Here is a 17,828-nt window from a genome sequence, read left to right on the forward strand (position 1 = left end):
ATAAGGTGAAGACCAGATCCTGGAGGATCTTGAACGTTATCTTGAAGACTTTAAATTCAGAATGACAGGGAGGCATACAACATGCTTTAAGGCTTGTTCTGTCTTCTCTCCAATGAAGGTGATGGATGTATGTAGGTATGGAGAATAGATTGGAGTTGAGGAAGGAAGTGGAACCTTGAGGAGTCTGGAGGCCCTTGTAACAGTCCAGGTGTTAGTGCAGTTAGGGGCCTAGTTGCATTTCAGTTTGCTTTTAGAAATTTGTGGTGGGTTTTGAAGATGATACGCAATTCTTTGGTAAGATGTGTGTACCCAGAATTCTTAGAGAGAGCTTGGGAGTAAAAAGCCTGGAGGACTGGCCTTTTACCTTAATTCTGTATATGGTTGTAAATGAAATTTTAGTATCTAAGTGATGATTCCTCTTCAGGCAGCCGAGCCTGGAAAGTAGAGGTAGAAGATAACACTATACTAGTGTGAAAATAGTGATGGAGGCAGGGGGAAGGGCAGAAGGAACAGATGGACAGTGAATGGGATCAGCTTCCAAGGGAAGGCCTGGACATCTCTGTCAGAGGAGCTATGTTGTGGCTAGGGAGTCAGGCCTCCAGGGACCACAGCCTCACACTGTCGTTTTAGGACTCAAGAGGCTTATAGAAGTAAGATCTGCCTGCTGGACCCACAAATGCTTTGGGTGGATGAGTTGTGCTAAAGCCCGGATCCATACATGTATCCACATAGATTTTTCAACCAGGGCTGATGAGAATAGATTGATACAGTCCTTACCAGGCCAGTGAATTGGCACAGGGTACGATACTTTAAAAGTTTTTTCCATCCTCAGAAATCTTTTTCCATCTCTAAGGAAAAACTTTAAAAGTCAGCAAGAAAGTGAGAACACAGACCTTCAAATAATATCTCATACTGGATCTGAGAGTTTGGGTTGCAGAAAAAAATCTGGTCCTAGAGTATTCAACAAATACTTACTGAGCAGGACCTGTTAAACACCAGATGCTATGCTAAGTGTTGGAGCTTTAATCTTTTGATCATATTGCATCAAATGTTGATACAGAATATTAACATTTGGTTCTATTTTACATTAAGTTCTTTAAGCCCCATGGGAACTCTCCAGGCAAGAATACCGGAGTGGGTTGCCATGCCCACCTCCAGGGTATCTTCCCAGCCCAGGGATCAAACCCAGTTCTCCTGCATTGCGGGTAGATTCTTTACTGTCTGAGCCACCAGGGAAGCCCCAAAAGTTATATAGCTCGGTCCATAAGCCCTCAGTTAGTTCAGACTACTCACTTATGCTTGCGTTCACTTGTTAAATGTGTACTGTGTGATAGGCAATATACTGAATGCTGAATGCAGTTTTGAAGAAAAATAAGAATCGGTAAGGGTCCTCAACTGGTTGACTGGAATTTGTTGGGTAGATCTGGCAGCTTCCAGTTTGCTGTGATTGCTGGCCAAGAGGAGAGTGCTCTCAGCGGTACTGTACCCCCTTCACTTCTTCTGCCCCCACTGGGCCCTCCCCTCTCTCCTTGACCTCTGTCCCTGGCCTGACTTTAAATTTAAGAGAAGTGAAAATTAGCTTCTTTGCATTAAGTGTGGGAAGTTCCATTTGGGGCAGCACTTCCTGATGAAACCCTCTTAAGTTTGAAATCTTTCCAGAAGAATTTCTCCTGCTTGTGTAAGCCCAGAGAAGAGCGTTCTCCATGGGGGCTTTTCTCTTTCCTCTGAAAGTTCCTTTCCCTGCAGTGTGGACACAGGGCACATGGCGTGTGTTGTTTCTCAGGCTCTTTACTTCTGCCTGCTTCCATGGCTCTTTGGGGAAGCTGAGAGGGGCATGGTGTGTTGTTTTCTGAGAACGAATGACAAAAATGAGAGGGAGGCAATCATGCTAATTTTTCCCATCGTGTGGAAAAAGCAGCTGCTCAGAACAAAAGAAGACAGATGTAGAAGAGGAGTGTTTTTTTGTTTTTTAAGAGGAGTGTTTTATTGAGCCCTTGGAGTGCTATCCGGAGTGAGGTTGTTTTCCCCTTTTTCTTGGCATCTGGAGCCAGCTTGTATACTGTCTGAGGTTTGCTCGGCTTTCTTCATGTCTGTGGACTTCTTTAATAGAAAACTACAAAATATGAAATTACCTTCAACTTTAAATTGGTTCTTTAAAAAAATGTAATGTGTGCATTGTAGTATTCTGTAAAAAATTAAGTTTCACTTTCCCAACACCCAGAGATCACCACTATTAATATCTTTGTGCACCCTCTTCTAGATCTTTCTCTATGCATATCTATGTACATATTTGTATTCTTTGCTTTTTACCAAAGCAAGATCATACTAGACATACTATAATTCATTGTTTTATTTTTTTTGTTATCTCCACTTTTCATGTTCAGTGAATTTGTGTTTTAACTAACACCCAGTCCATGTTTCAGATCCCCCCTCTTGACTCCCAAGTATCCTATCATTTTTTTCCATACTGACACTGAACCTGTAGCCTCACACTGTATCTGGTTGTTAGGTCCTTTAAGCTTCTTTTAGTCTAACTAAGTCAGTCCTTTTGTATATTATCTTGTTGAAAAATTACCCTTAATAGGTTCCTGACTCTGTGACTTGCGTATTGCTAAGAGGCTTGCAAATATCTTGTTTAATTCTTGTGACAACACTAAGAAGCATGTTTTATTATTCCTTGTTTTTGCATACTCCCTTCCTGTGAGATCTCAGCTATTCCCCAGGGATTCGACTGTTTCCTTTACGTCAGAGACTACATCACCTATATCTCAGTGGTCACTTTAAGAGCCTGAACTCATGAGCCAAATGGTTTGGGTTCATATCCTTTTTCTTCTGTTTATTATATCTGGTCCTGGACAAGTCATGTAACTTCTTCATGCCTCAGTTTCCTCATCTGTAAAATGGGGTACTAATAGTGCCTACCTCATAAGGTTTTTGTGAAGTTAGATGAGTTAATATATGTAAAGTATTCAGAACTACCTGACATATAGTTAGTGTATATAGTTATTGCTTTTGGACAGCTGGGTGACCCACAAGCACCTCAGACTTTATGTTTTGAGAAATGTAATATTTCCTGCCATATCAGTAAACAAGAATGTCACAGTCATCAGTGATTGCAGCCCTCCAAAGTGAGCTGGCGGAGAAGGCAGTGGCCACCCACTCCAGGACTCTTGCCTGTAAAATCCCATGGACGGAGGAGCCTGGTAGGCTGCAGTCCATGGAGTCGCCAAGAGTCGGACACGACTGAAGCGACTTAGCAGCAGCAAAGTGAGCTGGTAAGCCCTAAGGGCACTCAGGAAGGAGAGGAATACCTGAGATTTAGCAGCCATTCCCTGTGGTGAGCCCTAGGTGAAAAACACCGGATAGCTGAAATGCATATGAAAGGAATGATTTCAGTGAGCCCAGACTCTTGCATCCTCCCATACAAAGAAAAGTACTGAATTCCTTAACTTGGGATTTCTGGTTTTCTTCAATTAACAATAATCTTTTGATGTTCAGACTATCTTCACTGTGTTGCAAAACTCCTGTCCAACCTAGTTCCCCCCTCACCTCCTCAGAGGAGTTCTGTCAGGGTTACTTGAAATGCTGTCTACCTGGCTTGAGAGTCCTAAAAATTCCCACCAAATAAAACTGCTACTCTCAACTTTAAGGTTGTGACTGTTTTTTAAGCTGACATTTCAATACTTGTCTCCGGAAAGCTGCGCTTTGTTCTCTTGTTTTCACCAGCTCCTTCACAGAGTTGTCTCTGATTTCTCCTCTCTCAATAATCACACTCATAAAGTCTTGTCAGTCCATTTCCCAGAAGTCCTCCTTGCTCTTGCTGCCTCCAGTCCATTTAAAGTCTTGACCATCTTTTTCTTGGAATGCAGTTTTAATATCTCAGAATGCCTGCCCCTGGATGCTCTTCAGTCAATCTCCCAAGCTGCTCCCAGAGTGAGCTTTCTGAAATACAGGTCAATTACTGTACTTCCTTGCTAAAAACTCTTCCTTTTTCATGAGAAATAACATACAGTAAAGTGCACAGTGAATTTTAAGCCAGCTTTTTCACTCTCCTCTCTTACCCTCATCAAGAGGCTCTTTAGTTCCTCTTCACTTGCTGCCATTAGAGTGGTATCCTCTGCATATCTGAGGTTGTTGATATTTCTCCCGGCAATCTTGATTCCAGCTTGTGATTCATCCAGCCCAGGATTTCACATGATGTACTCTGCATAAATGTTAAATTAACAGGGTAACATGGCTTGCTCCTTGGCCGTAAAGCTATGACAAACCTAGATGCATATTAAAAAGTGGGGACATCGCTTTGCCAACAGAGGTCTATATAGTCAAGTTATGGTTTTTCCAGTCTTGTACAGATTGGACCATAAAGAAGGCTGAGAGCTGAAGAATTGATGCTTTCAAATTGTGGTGCTGGAGAAGACTCTTGAGAATTGTTGGACAGCAAGGAGATCAAACCAGTCAATCCTAAAGGAAATCATTTGGAAGGAATATTCATTGGAAGGGCTTATGCTGAAGCTGAAGCTGCATTAATTTGGCCACCTGATGTGAAGAGCAGACTCACTGGAAAGGTCTTGATGCTGGGAAAGATTGAAGGCAAAAGAGGGTGGCAGAGATGAAATGGTTAGGTAGTATTACTGACTCAATCGATGAACTTGAGCAAACTCTAGGAGATATAGTCAAGGACAGGCGTTCTGTAGTCCATGGGGTCGCAAAGAGTCAGACACAACTTAGTGAACAACAACAACAACAAAAAGTGCACAAATATTAAGTGTGTAGCTTAATGATCTTTTAACATTTGTGTTTGCCCAAGTAATTACTACTCAGATCAAGAACATTTTCAGGGAAGGTTGCTTTCTGTGTCTTCCCAGGGAGGATCTGCATCCTTAGCCCTAACCATTCTTCTGTTACCGTTTAAAAAAAATCTTTTCTTAATCTTCATGTAAGTGAATCACACATGTTCTTTATTGAATCTTCTTTGACAGGATAATTCCAAACTCATTTAATGTGACATTAAAAAATCTTTGTCATCTGGCTTTTACTTCACGTCCTCCACACATGGCCTCCCCTTCCTGCCATGCTGAAACGGCCTGTGGTTTGCCAACACAGGCTCTTGTTGCCTTTCATTTTTGCACCTGATATTCTCTTGGTCTTCTGACTTCATTTCCTGGCAAATTCAGTTCTTACAAATGTAGAGATCCTTATTTACATTTTCCTAGGGTAGTAAAATGAGGCCCACCCAGGGTCTATTCCTCATACAAGTTTTGTACCTTAGTAGCAATGGGCAGACCAAGATTAGTACTGGGGTCCAAGGGTTCTTTTCCCCTCTTGAGAGGAAGTTCATTCACCTCCTTGGTTGAAGCCTTCAGCTTGTCACTTGAAAGGGTGACTCCAATTTTGGAATTAAAATTTGAGATCCTTGGGCCAATAAACAATTTTTTTTTCTGGTTTGTGATTTGTTTATATGAAAAGCTTTTACAGATTTTTGCAAATTAAGTCAAACAACACATTTACACAATAACCCTTGTTATAAAGAATTCAACTGTGTAAAATTCTTTGGGCCTGGAAAAAGTAGCATGTAATGTCACTCTTCTGGCACGTCTGGTACTGGGAATTCTTTTGCTTTCATGATGACAGGGCTTCTATTAATAGGGATCAAAATAGTACTATGAAATGAAACTGTATGTAGTCTTAAAAAATTGATTACAGTTTTTTGTTGCTTGTTTGGAGCATTTGTTCAGCAAAGTGCTATACTAGAGACCTGATTCAGTTTTTGCTTAGAGCAGATTGAACAAACTCCAAAAGGGTTGATTCGACCCTCTACAGAAACACGAGGCCGTGAGATGAGCGGTTTTTCCATATTTTAATTTTTTCCAGGATGACACTGAATGCCTTGCCCTTAGAGAACCCTGAGCCAGCTTATAATTCTTCTAGGCTCTTGAGAAGGAGAAGTGGGAGATTTATACCATTAAATAGGTGTCCAGACCTTTCCGAAAGAGCCTGGAAAGGAATTGTGGAAGAGATGGAATGTAACTAGCGAGGCAAGCTAGGGAAAGCCTCATGACTTTTGAGTTCTTGTGGGAAAAGTTTGGATTTGTCTTTATTATTTCCAATTCTCTGTTTTCAAAAAAGTCTCTGAAAAGCCTTGCTCTCGGGGGATATTAAGAGGGAATGCTTCAAGGAAGAACTGAGTCACTGCGAAGACCTACTCTGTGCCAGTCACTACTTGATACTTTCATAAATTCTGCTAATTGTCACAAAGACAAGGAAATGATGATGCAGAGAAATCAAGGAACTTTCCCAGGGTCCTAAATTTGAACCCAGGTTCATTAGATTCCAAAGCCCTTTCCACTACACTGTGATGCTTCTTTGTGCTGAAATCATGGAAAATGAACGATGTTCTGGACTGAATTAGGGAACTCATGGTATCCAGCTAACTGTTCTGAAAAACTCTGAGTATGTTTTATTTGGAGGTGTTTGGGGAGAGGAGTAGTGCTGGTGAGGAGAGATGTATTGAAGGGGAAGATAACTAGGAGTTCTTCAGATTGTCTCTGTTTCATGCGATGGGATCTTGTGCCGTGCTGCGTGGCATCTCATCCTTGGTGGTTGGAAAGAAATGGCTGCTGAATTCATTTGCAACCAGTTATCTTTGTGGAGGAAAATGGGAAAAGACTAGCATACTATAGCTTATTGAACTTCATAAAACATGTTTTTTGTTTTGTTTTCGTGAGGCCAACATAGAATTCCTAGATTTTAAGATTTTTCCCAGGAAAGGAGGCCAAAAATAAACAAAGCCCCCAAGCCTATCATCATCACACCATATAAGAAAGGACATTTGAAATTCGGAATAATAAATTAAAAAAAACAATAAAATAGGATAATAGAACAGCTCTTTGTAAGAAAGCACCTTATAATAGTTTGTTAGATTTAAACTATTTTGAGGGCTTTCCAGGTGGCGCTAGTGGTAAAGAACCCGCCTGCCATTGCAGGAGACATAAGAGACTGGATTCGATCCCTGGGTCAGGAAGATCCCCTGGAGAAGAGCATGGCAACCCACTCCAGTATTCTTGCCTGGAGAATCCCATGCACAGAGGAGTCTGGCAGGCTACAGTCCATAGGGTCGCACAGAGTCAGACACAACTGAAGCAACTAAGCACCTACACAAACTATTTTGAATCAAGAAAAAATGACAACATAAACATTATTGATGTGTTTGTCAGTTTGGAAAGTTTAATTTGATAGTACAACCTCAAGAGAAGCTTGACGGTCCAGCTTGTTTCACAGTTTATCACAGTTACAGTTGATAGTGCATTTCAACAGGCTTGTTGATGAAAACAGCATCAACTCTCAATGGAATATTGAATACGGAATATTCTGGTGAATGTAGAGAAGGGGGTAAGTCGTTAGGCTTTTAATCCTGTGGCCAGGCCAAGGAGAAGCAGAAGTCATAGCTCTGGTGTCTGACGGTGAGGGCTCCCGGAAGAGCGCTGCCAGCACCTGTCTGCCATGGCTCACGTACCAGGTAAGGGACAGGGTTGCACAGCAGCCTTGCTGCCCACTATGGATCAGGTATGAATTTGAGAGGGTTGCTGAACATGATAAAAACTTGCATCATGGCCTGGGCCAGTATTTAAGAGAACCACTCCTCTAAAGGAATAATCCTGTTTGGTTCTCCAAAATAATCTAAAGGCAGAGACACAGACAAAGGCCCATTGTTTTCTCCTGGGCAGCTGTTTATTGCATTGGTGCTAAGGAAGAGATGGGGAGCCCGCAGGCCTGTGGCCTAGGTGCTCAGATTTGGAAGTGATTCTGCTGTTCCCTCTGGTTATTTTCTCCTTACTCTCTCCTGTAGGAACTTTGGGCAGACTGCATTTTTCCTCCAAGCAGTTAAGTCTTAGCTTTACCTTCTGCTTGGTCCCTGTGCCCTGGGGGTTGGGGATGGGGTGGGGTGGGTGGGTTGTGGACTCTCTGAGTGCCTGGGAACTCAGAGGAAAAAAGCCCACGAGCAGCCTGGGAATTCCCCAGCTCCCCTAGGCTGCCTCTGTCGTCCAAGGGAACACCTACCTTCTGCATTTCCAGGGCCATGCTGGGGAAGTCTGTGTTTTGGCCTCTCTGGAGAAGGGCACGTTAGCTTCCCTTGGCCTGTTTACATTAGTTTGGTCCTTTCTGCCTTTGATTACACATGAAACCTTGGGTGGGGGATTTCCCTGCTTCCGTGGAGCTCACTCCTTCCTTCTGTCTGCCTTCTCAATTTTTCCACCTGTGGAAGAGCTGCCCTTGACTTAACTCCTTGTTTCATAGACTTTGCCTAATGAGTGAATCAGTTCATAATCAGGAAGCAATTCTTCTGACTCTTAAAATTCTCTTTTGCTGTATTCTGTGACGATCAGACCTTTTCTCATTTGCCGTTCCCTGCCTTAGTTGTCAGTACTGTCCTCTAAGAAAAGGAGTAATGGTCTTTCATACCCAGAGGCTTGGCTGCTTATTGGAGCTTGCTGAGCTAAAATGTTGATGCAGTATTTCTTAGTTCTTTGGAATGTGTATCTTGGCTGCTCAAATAGAATGTAAACCTGTTAAGGTTAGGAGCTCCAGGTTCTTTCCCTTTCTTCCAGCGGGGAGGGTAACCACCAGTGGCTAAATTTGCTGGTGAGATTACTTCATCCTTGCTCCAGTGTCATCCTGCCTACCGAGCATGCCGGCACAGCCACAGCGCCTCTGAGGTGGACCTCACTCTATGCTAAGATAATGGCTCACAGGACTTCCCTGGCGGTCCAGTGGTTAAGACTCATGCAGCCACTGCAGGGGGCATAGGTTCAATCCCTGGTCCCCTGGCTGGGGAAGTTCCACATGCCTCACAGTGTGACCCAAATAATAATAATAAAAAATAGGATAATGGCTCATAGAAAGAGTCCAACACTGCTAGTCAGTTGTGTTTGACTCTTTGCGACCCCATGGACTGTAGCCCGCCAGGCTCCTGTCCATGGAATTCTCTAGGCAAGAATACTGGAGTGGGTTGCCATACCCTCCTCCAGGGGATCTTCCCAACCCAGAGATCAAAAGCAGGCCTCCTGCATTGCAGGTGGATTCTTTACTGACTGAGCCACCTCGGAAGCCCATGGTTCACAGAAGTGCTAGAGAAAACCTTTTTGCCCCAGGGGCAGTGGTAGAAGGCCTGAGTCAGGTCTCTTTATTCTTTTATGGAAGCTTCCCTTTTCTTTTTGTTCATTTGACACAGTTGAGGGATCCTGCCTGCCCTTAAGTTCCTGGAAAGTTCAAGTGAGGTTTCCTTGGATAAAAATGTTCCCATTCCAGACGGAGCCCCAGAACTGTTGAAGCCTGGACGTCCCCTCCCCTCCCCCTCCCCCCTCTGCCGCTTTGTGGCATCCCCCTCCCTCCACCCTTTCCCACTCTGATTATCTAGCCATGACTAGCAGAAGCACAGCCAGGCCCAATGGGCAGCCCCAGGCCAGCAAAATATGCCAGTTCAAATTGGTCCTGCTGGGTGAATCCGCAGTGGGGAAATCTAGCCTGGTATTACGTTTTGTCAAAGGGCAGTTCCACGAGTACCAGGAGAGCACCATTGGAGCGGCCTTCCTCACCCAGTCTGTTTGTCTAGATGACACGACAGTCAAGTTTGAGATCTGGGACACAGCTGGGCAGGAGCGATACCATAGCTTGGCCCCCATGTACTACAGAGGTGCCCAAGCTGCCATTGTGGTTTATGACATTACTAATCAGGAAACCTTCGCCCGAGCGAAGACATGGGTAAAAGAACTACAGCGACAGGCCAGTCCCAGCATCGTTATTGCCCTGGCAGGGAACAAAGCCGACCTGGCCAACAAGCGCATGGTGGAGTATGAAGAGGCCCAGGCGTATGCAGATGACAACAGCTTATTGTTTATGGAGACTTCAGCCAAGACAGCTATGAACGTGAACGATCTCTTCCTGGCAATAGCTAAGAAGTTGCCAAAGAGTGAACCCCAGAATCTGGGAGGTGCAGCAGGCTGAAGCCGGGGTGTGGATCTTCACGAGCAGTCCCAGCAGAACAAGAGCCAGTGTTGTAGCAACTGAGGGGGTGGCTAGCAGCAAACAAGTATGGAGCTAGCACGAGAGCTAAGAAATAACCTCCATCCCCACCCCTCAGCACACAGCCCCTACGGTAACAGCACACTGAGCCCTGGCTCCCAAGGGCTGCCTCTTGACAGCTCCGTCATGGCACTTTTTAACGCTTCAGCAACAACACCAGGCAGCTGTTGCCACTGGCCTCCTACCCCTACTCTGGGGCTTGGGGGTCAGATCCCCCAGGACTTACCTTCCAAAACAAACTTTCTTCACTTTGTATTATAGGTGCAAGACAGTGACCTACTCATCTTTCCTCCTCCTCCTGCCCATTTTTTCAGAAAACTTTTTTTTTTTCCCATCTCTTGCCCCTTCTCATTCTGCTTTTGATCAATCTCTGTTCTTTATCTCCTTTTCCTCCTCTTCCCAGGATGGAGAAGGTGGTGAACCCAGGAACTGAGGAAGGTTTCCAGTTCTGTCACATTAAGGGCCTTGGGGGAAAGTAAGGCTCAGAGCAGGGGGGGAGTAAGGAAACATTGCCTTTTTGTTTTGTTTGGTTGGAGTTTCTCATATTTGAAAGCACTGCAGCGTCCATGAGTTGGCCTTGTGGAGGGTTTTTCTAGGTAGAGGTGGGAATGGGACAGCCAGCTCCCGGGCATCAGGTTGGAGTCTTGCTATTGGCTGACTGGGCAGAAGTGGAAGGGGTGGAGAGGCAGTGTCATATGTGGCTCATGAGCTCTTCCAAGGCCTATTTTCCCCTCACCCAGCTTTTTAGGTAGCTTCTCCCCCACAATGGGGGAGATTCTGGACCCCGGAGTCCTCCAAAGAATCTTCACTGGTTGCCTGCCTCTTTGGCTCTGCTGTGATCTAAATGGAGGAGGGACCAGTTTCTGATACCCATCCTCTGACTTAGGCATTTTTTTCTCTCTGGCCTTCAGATGGCCTCAGCCCCAGCCACCATATCCCCCTGCAGTTTGCACTTTAATTGATGGTAGTTCAGTTGTGATACATGTTTAAAGGGCGGTTTGGTTGATTTACTTGCCCTCTTTTTAATTAGTGGAATCCAAGGTGTATATGAGATTTGAGGAGGGGCTGCAGAGAACAGTACTGGTGGCAGCTAGTCAAGCCCAGTCTCCACTGCTAGCTTCCTCTAACTCTGATTCTTACTTCACCTATATTCGTGCCAACCTAACTCTTGGCTGTAGGTTTACCTTTCCTGGGAAATTAACTGAGCAACTGGAGAGCAGTCTCAGGATAGCATAGGGCCACTCACTGTAGGGGAGTGAAGAAGAGTCCAGCCAGAGGGAGGCGTTTTCTGTGCTTTTCCAGGGTTCCCATTCAATTTGATCCACCCATTACCGTATCTTTTCTACTTCCCTGTAAATAGGTATGATCTTTATTCCCACTGTACAGTCTGTTCTGCCCCCCTACCTCCCATCAAGCCTGATTTCTTTTCTCCTTTGTTAGTATCTTCAGTTTGCCATGCTTACCGCCCCAAACCCATCCCCCATGCAACCAGTGGTTTAATCCACATACCACTAGGGAGTTGTACCACAGAGGTCTACCTGTGGCCCCCTCATATCATAACATCTGTTCCTGTGGACAGGGAATGACTGGCACTCAAGGTCTCTCACGACTGTCTCACATCACCAGAGGATATTGGTCCTTTCTAAATCTCTAGCCTCTCTCCACGTCTCTCATCAGATATTTTAAGATGTCTTTGGGAAGCCATCAAAGCAAGAGAGAACTCTAAATTCCTTCTTGTTCTAGCTTAGAATTTTGGAGAAATTGGGGAAAATAAGATAGGAGAGGCCATAGTGAGCTAGAATTGGAACTTTCTGCCCTTTGGGCTTGCAGACTGCTTTCTGTCCCAGAGCAGCTGAGAAATAAATGACGCCGAGATTCTGAAGGACTGAGCTTAGGTTCTTCCACTTACGCCTCAATTCCCTTCCTTTCCCAGGGGCAGCCTTAGTTCCCACGGCCCTGAAACGCACATTCTCCCCCTTTTCCCAGCACCCATTAGCCCCCTAAAGCATCCAGTGCGTCCTTACAAGTGGAAGAACTAGGATGGCTCTCAAAGTTTCTTAGAAATGAAGTTCTTTGTGCAGTTTTCTCCATGGAGCAGGAGTGAAGACGTTTCATTGCCTTGGGGCTGGGAAACCATTTCTCCAGGCTTCTTCTCCCCTCCACTGCCCCCCTTAGAAACAGGATTGGCCTTAACTTATGGGCCTGTCTGCTGCCTTCCTTCTACTTTCTAGCAGCTCTTCTGCTTTTCTTTGAGCTCTGGTGGGCTTGGGGAATCTTAGTTTTTATTTCCCAGCTCTTCATTTTTTTCTTCTGATCAGTTTGTTTGTTTTTTTTAAGGGGGGGTATCCTTTTTTCTTTTCTGGCCTTTTAAGAAAGCATTTGCCTTTTTCCCCATTTCTTCCTCTCCCAACATAACAATCGTGGTAACAGAATGCGACTGCTGATTTACCGATGTATTTAATGTAAGGAAAAAAGGAAAAAAAAAAAAAATAAAATAAAATAAAATAAAATAAAATAAAAATGTTCCCATTCCACAGCTTTCACAGTCTTTGGAGAACTTCTCTTTTGGATAATCAGGTGGATTTCTTTTTTTTTTAAACCAGTGGACCTAGTTCTGTATAGCGCCTTCTTTAGTTGCTCCAGCCTTCCTTTAGCTGCTTGATCTTGGAAGAACCTTGCCTAGGTCCCTTGAGCTCCCTTCCATGATAGGGGCATCACCTACCTGTCTGTCCTTCCCCTGAGTTCTGAGGTGCCGCCACATCATTCCCTCAGATTCCTGTCTTTTTGACTCGATATTGTGATACATTTTCTTCTGACTCCTTGTGGTCATTTCTTAGATGACAGTCTATTTACATTCGTGTTTAGAACCCTACTTTTAAATCTCAACATTAAAGAAATATAATCCGATTCCTTTGCTCCTAGCTTGTCCTCAGTGTAAGACTGCATTTTCCCTGCTTTGTCACCCATCTGCTGGCCTTTGCAGTGGTTTTCCCTTCAGTTTCCCTGTGTTCTGTGCCTACCTCACTCCCACAGTCTTCCCCTCCGGCACAGATCACAGAGGAAATATTTAGTTAGTCTCTGCCAAACATTCTGGCTGTGTTGTTTTGCTTAAGAAGACATGGAGATAAACTGTTTTGATTCTTGGTCTTGGAGCTCGGGGGCAGATGTTCCTCCTATAACGGAGGTATTGTGGTCAGTTGGAAAGAGTGCTGGACTAGAGTTTGGAGAATTGGATTCTAATCCCTCCTGTGCTACTAATTTGCGGTACAGACTTGCGCAAGCCACATTTCTATGTCTCAATTTCCTTTTGTCAAAAGGGACTTTGTGATGAAGAAGACATAGAAATCTATGGAAATTGGGACCCAGAGAGTAATCCCAGGGGAGCTAGGAGAGTAGACAGGCTAGAGGCGGAAAACCATGACCATGACTGTCGTTAGTGGAATCAAAAGGAAACTCACGTCCAAACATAGATAAAATTAGTATGTCTGGTTACTTTGAAAAAGTATAAACTGTGCTAAAGAAGTGGTGGAAATTCTCTGACAAGGATGACTTCAAGAGATGACTGTCTCGTCCACTGCTGGGCCTGCTGTAGGTGCACACCTGTTTGCTGTCACCCTTGGGATGTGGGAGGCTTGGCCTTCTGCGGGTTCCATTCCAGAATTCTGCCTCCCACCTTCCACCTCCTTCATAAACCCAGAAATATTTGAAACTCAGCCCAGATCTTCACCTGGCTTTGATTTCCCCATCATGTGGAGAATGGGCCTTGGAAGTTGTAGTTTCCAGAAACCTTAAATGTTTGCTAACATGTCCAACTTCTGCATTTGCTGATCACTCCTTCTGTGCATGGCTGTATTCCAGGTCTTGTGCCCTGAAGGTTTGGTTCCATCAAGGAAAGCGGGGGATATTTGGGGGATCCTATCACCAGGAACTGGGAAATAAGAGTAGACTAAAGAACTGAGAGATACCTCCTTGGTGTCATAAGAGACAAGTCTTTGAAGAAGAACAAAGTGGTTTAACATCTGCCTGTGTAAAGCATAGCTGTCACACACATACTCAAATAGGCAGAAATACATTTCTTCCTGATCGCTCCCTTCTAAAATGATTCTGGGGGCTTACTCAGGTCTTGCCTAGTTTATACTCTTTCTTTCTAGTTAAAGATTTGTGTTGGTTTCCTCCAACACGGATTTGGAAGGCAGTCTCCAAAGACTATTGCTGCCCTGTGATCCTTTGTCAGGCATAGTCAGCAGAAAAGAAACTTTGGTAAAAGAGTGCAGAGGGATACCTGTCCCTGCGGGGTTAGTGATGAGGACCTGTCCTCACTGTCACCACACCCAACTTCTGGAGGCTCTCCCACTGCTGAAAATTGCTAGAGAAAGTAATGGAACCGAGACTAGTTCTGGGAAGAAGAGTTACATAATTGACTCTGCATATTTTCAACTGGGCCTTCTTTGCTCTTCTGCAATCCTTTAATTTATCTTAAGTCTCTGTGACATACACCACAGTGTTTTTCTTCCTTCCTCCCTCCCTTCCTTCCTTCTCTCTTTTATTTTGTACTCTGTAAGCTCTGACTCCATTCTCACCCTACATCAGCAGTGAGTATGCCTTCTACTTTCCTGAGACTCTTACAGCTAGGTGACATGATACTCTGAGATAGTTCCTTTTCTTTCAAGAGCTAGGTACCGCAATTCATCCTGCTCTAAGAGAACAGGCATAAGCATTTCCTGTTGGCGCTATGGATGTGTTTCTTGTGGATGCCAGCATCAGCTGGGTGAAAGCATGGTTTGATTAGGGACTCAATAAGAGTTGTGAGTCCATGTCTGGCTATTTGGTACTTCCCCCAGTCCCACTTGTTCTATTTATTTTTTTTAAACTAAGTAAATGTTTATTTTAAAAGTAAATGTCAAATGTTTATTGATTTCTTTTTTTTAATGATGGAAGTATAACACATTTACAGGAGACTTGGAAAATATGGGACAAAGTTACATGTAGTTCCACTATGTATTACAATTTTTTTTTAAGTAGATCAATTAAGATTTTAACTCTATGAACCAATTCAACATAATTAAGATTTATACAATTTTCACACGATAGCAGGATACAAATTCTATTCAAGTTCCCGTAGACTCTAAATTCCTAGACACTGGAACATATCCAAGGACATAAAACAAGGTGCAAAAATTTCATGGTTTAGGGCTTCCCAGGTGGCTCAATGGTAAAAGAATCTACCTGCCAGTGCAAGAGACGCAGGTTTGATCCCTGGGTCGGGAAGATCCCTGGAGTAGGAAATGGCAACCCACTCCAGTATTCTTGCCTGGAAAATTCCATGGACAGAGGAGCCTGGCGGGCTCCAGTCCGTGGGGTCAAGAGTTGGACACGACTGAGCATGCACACACGAAGGCACTGAAATCATGCAGAGTTTGTTCTCCTATCACTGCCTTCCCACTTGTTCTTAAACCAAGTTGTTTAGGAAGATGACACAGCTGGGAGCTGTCGCATAATGCCTGATGTGCTCTCCCTCACACTCCCGCCCTGGAGAGTAACGAGCGCTCTACCTTCTGTGTCTCTCATGAGTTCTCCCCCAGGTAGGTGTCTATCGAATCCTGCTCACATCCTCTTTAACCTTCTTCCTCCGTTCTCATTCTCTTCTACCCACTTTGCTTAGATGTCTCAAGAAATACCCACCATGTCCCCATCCCTCTTTTAATTGTGGTGTGAAAGCCAGCCCCAGGCATAGCTGATGAGCGTGACACCATGAATACTTCACTCATTTGGGAGTGAAATGAGGTGATGTGAAGAATCAGTGCTATCAGACTTTTCCTTGTTGAGTACCTTTTGAAATCCTTAAAAATACCTATCTTTGAATCCAGGACCATGTTTTGGAATATGTAAAAATTATTTAGTTTTACTTGTCTTATGTTTTGTTTTATTGCAAGTATTTGTTTACCCTGGTAATTTTTTTGGTGTCTTTATAGAAACAGTATTTTAGCCATGTTGTTCAGCAATGAGCCTATTTGAACATCCAGCTACCATATCTAGTATTGTTTCTTCAGGAAAATGTCTTCAACTTATAAAGGTGACTGACTGACAGAGGAGTGTTCAGTGCAAAAACAGTCTCACTTTGTGGCCCCAACGGTGATGTCGCTGTGGAAGGGACCGACTTCCTTCCTGTCGTATGGAGAGAAGAGAAGTGCTTCCCAGGGATGACTGGAGCTCGGGAAAGCTGGGTCCTTCCTTTTGTCTGAGTCTCTGAGTGGAGGTGCTGGAGTGGGCCATGCCTGACTAAGCTCCTCTCTGCCTCCCTCTCCCCTCCCCACACCGCCCCCCCACTCCCGCCCCACTCGGTGTAACTTCAGGAAATACTTTAGTTTAAAGCCTGAAGACATCCCCCACTTTGAAAGTCATGATCCAATTATGACAGGACCTCATTCTTTAAGCATGTTGTGTAACTGGAGTTAATTGAATTATCTCCTCCTATTTTTGAGTAGGAAATAATACATTCTTGTTGTGATGCTGTGTCAAGTCTTAAATGGAAAGCCATGTCTATTTCCAGTGGGAGCAATCTGCTGCCAATTTACAAAAACTGATGAGGTCTCTGTGCTCTGTGTGTAAACTGTAGCATCTTTTTGTGGAATGAACGATTGAGGAAAAATGGAACAATTTTTTTGAATAAAATTCCAAGCTCTACTAGGTTCCAAGTGCCTGAGAATTTCCTGTTAGAGTAGGAAAGTTTATCCATATGTTTTTGCCTGGGGATAGTATGTGTCATGTAGTTCTGAAGAAGTACTTCCGTAGTGGATTACCTCTTTCTTTGTCTTTCTTTTCATGGTGCTCAGAGATGGTTTGAGCTCATCTTTGGTCTTGTCTCTGTGCAAAAAAAGTAGAGTGTATTTTGATCAAGGTATGGGAGTAAATCCTATGGCCACAGGGCAGGGTGAAACTAATGGTTTGTATAAGGGGCACACCTTTCACCTTGGTCTCTCTGGTACCAAGCTGTAAGTCACTGAACTAACTAGCTCCAGACGCTTATTGTGCAATTTTGAGGTGAGGATGGGCAAGATCCCAGAGGCTGGGAGGCAGACATGTGGCTACCAGAGTGGTGACGTCAGCTGGTTTACTGGTGCTGAGGAGGAAGGGGGGATTCCAGGTACTCAGCCTCCTTCCTACATGCGGGGGTGTCTGCAGCCACCCCCAGTCCTACTGGCAGCCAGGATCTTCCCTTGGGAACAGCCTTTGTCTAACTCTCGCCTCCTGCTGTCCCATGGGGACATGAAATTGGAAAGGGTCTCGTAACCTTGGCTGTGGGAAGAAAGCTTTGAGGAACGGGCAGACATGTGTGTCTCTGCGTGTCTGTGTGTAATCTGTGTTAATACTGACAACTGATGAGGGTTTCCAAACTGGGGGTTTTATATGAGAGGAGAAGGGGGAGCGTTATTTGGGTTTTGGGGAGTGTGCATTAGGAATTGCCCTTTTCTTGGAAGGGAAAGCAGTTTATGATTTAACCCACTTTTTAAATTAAAATGATTTGATTCTTTTCTTTTGATATATTTAATGTGGATGCTTAGTGTACAAGAGGGCATTATGAATAATTTCCTTTCTGTGTTCTGCTCCTTCCTCTACGCTTGTCCTAGAGCAGAGCCTCCCAGAGCCGTAGTATGTGACACGTTGGAGCAGAGCTGTAATGTGTGACAATTGGAGAAAGCACTTGTGTATGGAAGAGCTTCGTCTTTGCTCAGCCTTGCCTCTGTATG

At 44.2% G+C, this 17,828-nt stretch overlaps 3 protein-coding genes across 12 annotated transcripts in view; all 3 read left to right on the forward strand.

Moving 5' to 3' along the window:
• C11H11orf16 (chromosome 11 C11orf16 homolog) overlaps window positions 1–17,828 on the forward strand; it is a 73,770-nt gene that overhangs the window by 49,472 nt on the left and 6,470 nt on the right. The window lies entirely within an intron of this gene.
• DENND2B (DENN domain containing 2B) overlaps window positions 1–17,828 on the forward strand; it is a 197,720-nt gene that overhangs the window by 40,457 nt on the left and 139,435 nt on the right. The window lies entirely within an intron of this gene.
• LOC145525416 (ras-related protein Rab-5B-like) lies at window positions 9,311–12,601 on the forward strand. Of its 2 annotated transcripts, XM_081538284.1 has the most exons (2): window positions 9,311–9,741; window positions 9,859–12,601. In XM_081538284.1, the coding sequence occupies exons 1-2, from the start codon at window positions 9,418–9,420 to the stop codon at window positions 10,000–10,002; spliced, it is 468 nt and encodes a 155-aa protein (XP_081394410.1). In that variant the 5' UTR covers window positions 9,311–9,417; the 3' UTR covers window positions 10,003–12,601. The 2 variants fall into 2 exon arrangements, with proteins under 2 accessions (XP_081394410.1, XP_081394409.1); XM_081538283.1 differs by having other exon boundaries at window positions 9,311–12,601.

Source organism: Giraffa tippelskirchi, chromosome 11 (genome assembly GCF_054371585.1).
Source record: "Giraffa tippelskirchi isolate mGirTip1 chromosome 11, T2T-mGirTip1v1.2.pri, whole genome shotgun sequence".
Taxonomy (NCBI): Eukaryota; Metazoa; Chordata; class Mammalia; order Artiodactyla; family Giraffidae; genus Giraffa; species Giraffa tippelskirchi.